At 41.7% G+C, this 9,260-nt stretch overlaps 1 protein-coding gene across 1 annotated transcript; it reads right to left on the bottom strand.

Moving 5' to 3' along the window:
* Positions 1 to 455: 455 nt before the first annotated feature.
* Positions 456 to 7,586, bottom strand: GATAD1 (GATA zinc finger domain containing 1). The gene is made up of 5 exons (XM_035129313.2): positions 7,269 to 7,586; positions 4,952 to 5,077; positions 4,330 to 4,389; positions 2,794 to 2,977; positions 456 to 1,967 (listed from the first exon to the last, which is right to left on the bottom strand). The coding sequence occupies exons 1-5, from the start codon at positions 7,476 to 7,478 to the stop codon at positions 1,777 to 1,779; spliced, it is 771 nt and encodes a 256-aa protein (XP_034985204.1). The 5' UTR covers positions 7,479 to 7,586; the 3' UTR covers positions 456 to 1,776.
* Positions 7,587 to 9,260: the final 1,674 nt, after the last annotated feature.

Here is a 9,260-nt window from a genome sequence, read left to right on the forward strand (position 1 = left end):
ATATTTTTATAAACATATGGTTGGTTGTGCTAACTGGGAAAGGAGCAATGATATTTGTCTAATTTAAGATCCAATACAGTTTACACACATTGTCACCGATGAGGTGGGCTGCTTTCACAGCTACTAGCTTTTAAATCATTGTGATTATATGAAAGAACACCCTGGATTTTTTTATTGCTGCAGTTTAAAATTAATTTATAGGCCAGAATAGAACTAGGATTTTGGTTAGTACCTTGAAGCCACAACTGCTGTTGCCCAATGTTTGTTCCACTTCAGCTGTGCAAGGACAAGAGCAGACTTTACTTTGATTCCACTGTGGCTCTAGTGCAGTATAGCAATAAGCATTCCTTGCCTATTTTTTCTGTAGGTGTTACGTCTTGGATAGAGGAAAGGTAGATCCCAACTGCAGTTGGGAAATGAGCCTGAAATTTTGTTTGGATGGTGGTTCAGTTTATTATTAATCTTCCACATACATTCTAAAGTGATGTAATATGGATTTTAGACATGACATTGTCCACCATTTTATGTGGTATTGAAAGGGAAAGTAGAGCTAGGTGTCATCAGTACATTGCGTGCAGTAGCTTCATGGGTAGATGTTGAAAGGCCCCCCAAAGACAGAATTGTTAACCATGAAAGTGCAGGTATTATGGGGCAGTAGTCCCCTGCTCCAGAACTATGTTCTGAAATGGCATGCTCAGCTACATAGGAATGAACTCACTTGAAGCATGGTGCCACCAGTTCCTACACTAACTAGTGGGTGTAAAAAGGATACCATGGTTGATGGTATTACTGAGAAGCCAAGGAAGTCTGAAGGAAGTCTGAAGCTAGATTGATCCATGATGATAATAACAGATCCATGATGATAATTGTTTGAGAATATGCATAGCCTTGCAAACATACGCTTAAGCATCTTTTGAAGGAAAAGGATAACAGCAACTACTGGTGGTTAGAATATCCTCTCTCCAATGAAGATTTATTTAGAGGTGGACACCTGATCACGTATTTCAATGTGGCTGTACTTGTCCCCTCTCTTAACAGTGTTTACTCCATTTACATCTTACCTGGCACACAGTAAGACAATTCTTATGAACCTTTGGCAAGCAGCTATTTAAAAGTCTGCTCAGTTGAAACTTTTGTAGTTTCAGAAAATTAACAGCATAATAGTGAAATTTGTTTATTTGGGCAAAGAACAAGGATATGGATCTTGCGACAATCCAGATGGTGTTGAACTAAAACTCCCATTAGCCCTGACCACTGGCCATGCTGGCTGTGGCCGATAGGAGTAGGACTCCATGTACGTTGTACTATTACAACTGCAAGTTCCCCATCCCTGGCATATAGTAATTTGGAGCGGGGAGGAAATGAACACCTGCAATTATGCTCTATACTATACTATACTGAACTTAAGTTCTATTTACTAGATGCAATGGTTTTTGTAAATGAACACACAGATACATAAGTTTTTCAAAGTGATAGTAACAGAGGCTTTTTTGTGAAGAAAGGTAGTCAATAACTTTATTTTTGTATAAAGCAATACTAACAAATACAAAATGTACAGCTTCTCACTAGATTGAACAAGCATGTGAGAAGTTACTTTTGACAGAGAAGAAAAAGAAGTTTCAAATAACGTGAAGAAATTTTGATTTTGAAAAAGGCACCCAAATTTAAATAATAAATAAAAGCCACTCATAGGCCTAGCTGGATATACCGTACTAAAACATAAACATTTGTGAATATTAATATACATAAAAAGGAGTCTCTCAAGAGCAAGACACACTACAAGCTGCTGGCAACAGTTTCCTTGATGGAAATTGCTGGGGTAGGTCCAACGTGAGTCCAGATATAACCCTTTTCTGGTCTAGTAGGAATGGTAGGGAAAGGAGATGACTGAGATTTGAAATATTCTGAAGGCGCATGACAAACAAACTCTAAGTACTCAATTTTCCTTGGAAGGTCTTCTTCTGGCCCTTAAATAAAAAAATGAAAAAGTTAGTTATTCCCCCACTTGGAGCTTTATGGTACATCCAATTGACCATTGTCATATTTCTCCTTAAGTATCACTAGCAAGACAGGTACTTTCCCCAGCATGGATATACGGTAGCACTATGCAGTGACATTATGAGCCTGCAGTGACATTAGATGGGAGAATCTTCTATGAAGTCCTCCATCCTCCAAAGGGCAAAACACAGAATTGTATATAAAATGCAGAAACACACGGATACCTGGTATCTCAATCCTCCTAGGAAATAATTTCAACTGGTTTCAGATCAATACCAACACTTCTAACAAACAGCAGAGGAAAATAAGGACTTGCACAGCTTGAGGCTGTGTAACCATACTATTGATGATGATGGAAGAGGGGCATTCATTCAGCATGCTGCCTCTCTGTAGCAAGCATGTTGCCCTCCAGCCCAGTTTCTCTGGGCCTAAGAAGAGAAGGTTCACATGTGTAGAGGACCTTGTGTGTCCATAGCAACTTCTCCCCGCCGAAAGTAGCTAGGAGACAGTTTTATCTAGTGGTACTATTGATTCATACTGAGAACGACACTCCAACATCAGCACGTTTCCCAGGAGAATATGTTGCTGTTAGATATACAACTCTGAACTTCATTTCTAACACAAATCTACATCTGCCAGAACTGCAATTCATGAGCAAGTCTAAAGGCAACCCTGCGTAACTAGCTTGTACTACAGGATAAAAAGAAATCTAGGACTCTGGAGTTATATCACATATAGCACTTTCTGCTTTGTCAGGACAGGTAGAATTTAAACATTTTGGGCCTTGGAACTTACCTATTATGTAAGTTGCAGGGTCAAAACAGTCTTTGGGGCTAGCTGCAGTAGGAATGAGCCATGTTAAAGCTGCACTTTTTTCGCAGTATTGGTCTTGAATAAACCCTCTAATCTGAGCATAGTATATTTTACCATCCTGCTCATCAATCACTGAAACAACATCTCCAATCTGATAGTAAACTCCCTAGAAAAGATATAGATCATTAGAATTAATTTTTTAAAAAAGCTAAACTGATAATAGTTTCTGCTTCAGTGTCACAGAGTGAGCTGGCCGGTAGTCACACTGGAGATAACTCGTTATTAGCAAAAACAGTATCTTCACAGACTTGGTTGAGTGTCGGGCCTAACAAGTACAACAGCTCATCCCCAGTAGGTCTTACCCCATTAAATCAGTTGCCAAGACTGAAAGTCCCTGCCTCCCCACAACCATCCAAGTCCCCTCCTCTCCAGGGCTTTCCCCAAGCAATTGGAGTCTACACCTTCATGAAGTTGTGTCACCGGTCTGCCTGTTTCAATCCTCTTCTGGTTCTGGGAGATGGGAAGGGGAGCTTGTTGCAGCAGGATGGGGGCACACCCTGGTCTTGACCCTTCACCAGCCTGCCTCATCTCTATTGGCTTCCATCCTCCCAATTTGGCTTCAGCCTGACTCGGATTCTGAACTTCTCTCTGCCACAGGTTCTCCCAGCTCACAAAGCCCTGTTACCTCCTCAGCTTCCAACCCCCTCCTCTTCCCAGTCTTCTCCCTCATCGTTCTCCCACCACCGCTCCTCAGGCTCTTCTCCTTCTTCCCTTGTTGGTCCCCAGCTGGTCTATGTACATTATCCGTTTCCCCCATGCTGCAGTTACAGAAAGCCATATTTGCATTTTCCCTTCAGTGAGGCCACAGTACTAAGTTTAAGGGCCTTTTCAGTGTTCCCTGACAACAAACAGGATTGAAACAATGTGCCTGCAACATTTTTCTCCATCCCCTAAAATCTGGCTGTTCAGAGTTTTAGTCTGCACTTCTGCGCCAGTAATGCTGATTTAATGTGGTTTTAAAGCACATAAATATGTTAAAATAAATAAAAACAATATTTTCATAACTTTTTAGAGACAGATAAGGATATTGATAAAATGGCTGTCAAGCTGCTCCAAATAAGTAAGTTAAAGTGTCAATACAGTAACATAAATAAATAAATATATAATAGTTTCAAACTATGTCATAGCAAATGATCTGATAACACCTAATGGAGCTTTTCAATTTGAAAACTACTTTGCTCTTGAAGAGTATGAACTACATCAGAAAGTCTCAGTTCAGTCATGAACATGCTAGCATCCTTGGCAAGTTATTTGCTTAGGAAACTTCAGTAACAATTTACAGGAAAAATGCAAATTACAGTGCAGATTTATACTGCTGCTGCAAAAAACACTAAATACATACTGTATGTTTGAGTCACAGTCCAATAAATTTTCTTACCAAGTACTCATTTAAATATTTATTTACACTTTCATTGACTTCTGAAACACTTCTATTTTCATAAACTTCTAATAACATACCTTATGGAAGATAGATTCTGCTGTAATTATGGTAGCTACAGACTCTGGAGCTTTGATGGGCTGAAAAATGAAGGTTATAGTGATTAAACTGCACAAATAACATTAAGTGTCAAAATTAAAATATAATGCTTTTTTTGTAAATATTTGGATGAAAAATTGATAATCTTTGGACCACTATATATGAAAACATCAAGAAATTAATAGCTTCAGTATCAGTAAGCTTTGACAAAATGCATCTATATTTGTTACGTGTTTTAACCAGGAAGCATTTCACATTCAGAAATGCATAGAATATTGATATTCTACACAAATGGAAAAAAGTCTCTTAAGACATTGCTCAAGAGTCATTTCGCACATTATGCTCAACAAGTATGAGCTGAAGCATACTAAATACATCTATTTCAATGCAATAATGTGCATAATCTTATGTGATGAATACTCATGGTTCTTCTGGAAAGCAATACTAATGTGGCAATGTTGTATATAATTTGATAAGCATGTAGGAAAATACTTATATTTGGTGCAGCCTTTGGTAAACCTTACTATTTTTTAGTACAGCATCTGCCACACTGCTTTAATTTAGAAAGTTTTCAACTGTAGCTGGAGTCCATAATCACCTTACATTTTTTAACTTAAAAATATGCCTTCTCCCTTTTCCTTTAGTGGAAACTTTCTTTTCAGCAGCTGGAGCAGACTTGTATTTTGTGTTTCTTAATCGAGCAGATCTTCTGTGAATTTCTTGCTTACTCTAGTGTACAAAAGTAAGAAATAGTGGCAATTCATTAGTATATCAAATATACAACAAGACATAGATAGATAGATAGATACCGGTAGATAGATAGATAGATAGATAGATAGATAGATAGACAGACAGACAGACAGACAGACAGACAGACAGACAGACAGACAGACAGACAGACAGACATAGTAGGACCCACTTTCCCCGGGCCAGAAAGATGAAACACCTATTCTAAACACCTTTACTAAAAGTACAGGCCGCTAATTTCAGCAGAAAGATTTTGATTTCAAGTGCTTGCCTTAAACACTGTTGTTAAAAAAAATTCCGCAGGGCAGCCTTAAACAAACAAACAAACAAACAAACAAATACGTACATAAATTTTATTTGTACCCCGCCCTCCCCGGCCGGAGCCGGGATCAGGGCGGCTAACATCATAAAACTAACACAGTACAGTATACAATAAAATAATGGGTATCAATCTAGAGAGCTTCAGCAACTCAGAAATAATTTCAAATCATAGAATTTACAGCGCAGTCCTATGCATGTTTACTCAAAAATCCCACTATATTCAATGGGACTTATTCCCAGATAAGTGAGCCCGAGATCTCAGCCTAAGGCTGCAAACCAATATAGAATTATCTGAAAGTAGGCCAGTGTCATGCCACCCCCTGCCTAAGATATGTGGTGCTGTGGCACTCCCCTCAGCTCCCCTGTACCACCACACCATTCTTTGTAAGATGTATAGCCCTGAACTGGGTTTCTGATAGGTATTTCTGAATTTTCCTTCTTGTTTCCACACCAGACACAATATTCTGAATATCCTCATCTCTTACATAAGCAGTCAAGAGGCATGTGGTGCAATACAGTGCTTATTAAAAAAACAGAAAGAGTTTGATGATCATAGGGTTCAGAAGCAAAATGGTATCAGTTTGGTATCAATTGTTACTTTTTTCTCGTATAAAAACGTAGCTAATTAACAATATTGATCCTGCTCTAGTAAACCAACCCTGCTACCATCGAAACGCTCTATCTCCAACTCTCACTCCAATTACCACCCACTTCCCAAAACCCAACTCACTTCTCAACTGCCTCCCAACAGCATTCAAACTCCCTTTCAAACTCTTATCTAATCACCATTCACTTTCAACAACCCAAACACATTCCCACTCCCAACACATACCTTAGCTCATGTATTATACTCACCAAATATTAATAATCACGCACAATTCACAGAAACACCAGAATGCCACTCGTTACTAGTTTCTTCACACACACCTCTCTCTCTCTCTTCAAAGGTAGCATGTGCACTTTATTTATTTAAAACACTTTATTTAAACATTTAAGTATTACAAAACAAAATGGGGGGAACCAACAGTTCAAAACAGACACTATATATTCCATATATTCAAACAAACCTAAAGAAAAAATAACCTTTCCCCCTCCCCCCATCCGTGTCCGATCTTCTTTTACCTACTGTACTGTACTATTTATAATTGTTGCATTATTCACTATATCTATTTATTTATCCTATCATTCCTACTAAATTTCGTGTTACCTGTTGTGACTATTAAGTTATACCATATTAATTAATTAACACAGTTCCACTCTTTCTTAATTGCTTGATTGGAACATCCTCTGATTGATGCTGTTAATTGCACCACCCACTTTTGCCTGCACCTGCCACTGGCATGTAACCCCTTGCAAGGCTGCCCAATAAGGGAATCCCCACCCCTGAGTTAGAGGCACAACTCAGATCAGGTGAAGTTTGAACGTGCACCGTTAAGGTTGAAAGTTGTTGAGCTTTTATCCTTGCAATGCCTATTAACTTGAAGAGCTTGGCGGCGCCGGGGAGTACGGAAAACAGATCTGCTCGGTGTCACTGAAGCAGAACGAGAAGGGCGCGACGTGACCCACAGAGGTCCGATGTCACACCGCTGACCTAGACCTAGAATTGTAGCGCTGGGAGGGACCACGGGGGTCATCTAGTACAACCCCCTGCTGCAGTGGGGATGCTCTTTAGACTGAGCTATCCCTCCTTTTGTTCCATGACCTCTTCTGGGGAGGGTGGCTTGGCCGTGGGCGACCGAGGAGGCCCACTGGCTCCGGCGGCGGGCCCTGCTCCCCAAGAGCGCTCAAGGGACCCGCCGCTGCCCGAAAGCGGCAGCTTGTCAGGAAGCCGCCGCCGCCGCCTCCTCCTCACCTGCTTCCCGCCACCGCTCCCTCCGCCGCTGCCGCCGTTGCTGTGCTGCGCAGCCGCCGAGGTCGTGGCGTAGGCGGCTCCCGCGGACCCGGGAGGCCCCGGTCGGCCCGTGCAGTTGTTGCAAAGGATCTCGCCCTGGCCCCCTTTCTTCCACATGGACGAGGAGGTGGTGCGGCACATGCTGCACGTCGGCTTCAGGCCCAGCGGCATCTTGGCGCCGGGTCACCGCTCGCTCGGCCTCCGGCTGCAAGCCCGCTCGTCGCCACGACGGATGTTGTGCCTGGAAGCGGAGCAGCTGAGGAAGCTGGGGAGGGGGGAGAGAGAGAGAGCAGAGCGGCCGGGAAGGGAAGCGCCGCAAAAGAGGGGCCTCTGCCCTCTGCTGGCTGCCCACTAGGCTGCATGGCCTGAGGGGGGGGGAGACGAACGAGGAAAGCCGGGGCTTCCCGCCCTCAGGCCGACTGGCGACCCAGGGCGAGGTGGCCGGTTTTGCGGGGAAGACAGGGGCGGTATATCGTGGTCTTTCTCGGGAGCCCCAATGCCTTGAGTCGTCCTTGAGGTCGGCTGTAGACGTAGTCAAGTCAACCGAGCAGACACACTGACTAGACCTTTCTCTTTCTCGGGGCCCAAGGATAACCGGCTAACTTCGTCTAGCCTAGGGAAGTTATAAAGTAGTAGGAGGCAAATAAAATAGTATGCATACAGTTGGAGCAGTATTTAAAAAACGCTCAACAACGGTAGAGGGATGTGATAAAGGCCGGCCTCGAAAAGCAGCGGATGAAATTATACTAAGTTTATGGGCCAAGTTTCCATCTGAATCCTGGACTTGTTTTTCTCAGAAATGTATTGAGTGGTTGGTGGGTAGGATGGAAGACAAAGTGCTGCATAGAAGGCTATAGTTGTATTTCTGAAAATTTCTTGGGGAAACATGTACCTATCACAAGAATGCAGCTGAAGAAAGTTAAGGATAAGATTTTGCTGGGGTGTGTGTGTAAAACATGGGGATTTATGTTTGTAGGCTCCATTCCTCTTCTGTAATAAACAGCTGTGTACAATATAAAATTACACGGTACACAAAACTAAAACCAACATTACTAATCACTAAAACCAACAGCAACAAGTTAATTGCCTTCTAATAGTGTTCACTCTGAATTAGAGGTCTCCTGGAGCTCACGGGGACCCAAAGACTGCAGTGAAAATGTATAAAGCAACCTATAAAACTGAAATAAGGAAGACACCCTCACAACCAATAATACCCCTCCCTCTGGCACCTATCTGTTTTAAGGACAGAACTGAAAACTGGTACTGTTGTGTAGCTCAGTAATGACCTTCAGAATCCAAGGTTGTCAATCCAATATTTTTCATAAACTCTAAATTCACCCACAAAAAGAGTATGAATGGAAGTAATAAAGTACATGAAATGAAACAAAAAATAATAGTTACTTAAAATGAAGTAAGTTATATTGAATGTGTATCAATAATATACTTACTAAAAGGTGGCATTCCTTTACCACCTCTTTTCCTAACTTGGGCTGCAGCTCCCTCCTTGCATTGTTTATTCTGTTATCACCAGGTTGGGCACTGCTTTCCTTTTGGGTGAAGACAGAGACAAAGTAGGTGTTGAGCAGTTCTTCCTCTCTGTCACCCAACAGCATTTCTCTGTCTTCTCCATGCAGAAGACCTAGTACTTGCTTCTTCTGCCTCTTACTCAGCATAGCTGAAGAAACCATTTCTAAAAATTGCAAGCCTGAGCTCATTCTGAGCTTTAGCCTGCCTGCCTTTCCTCTTGCAGCTGTTGGCTACTCATGTATACTCTTCCTTCATGATTTTCCCTTTTCCCTTTTTCTTATACATGGCCTTCTTAAATCTCAGCTCATCTGTAAGCTCCTTATGCAGCCACACTGGTTTCTTTAGTTGCCTCCCACTTTTCTTTCCTGTTAGAATTGTCTGCATTTGTGCCTTCAATATTTTACCTTTAAGAAACTCCCATCCATT

Source organism: Zootoca vivipara, chromosome 12, assembly GCF_963506605.1.
Source record: "Zootoca vivipara chromosome 12, rZooViv1.1, whole genome shotgun sequence".
NCBI classification, from domain to species: Eukaryota; Metazoa; Chordata; class Lepidosauria; order Squamata; family Lacertidae; genus Zootoca; species Zootoca vivipara.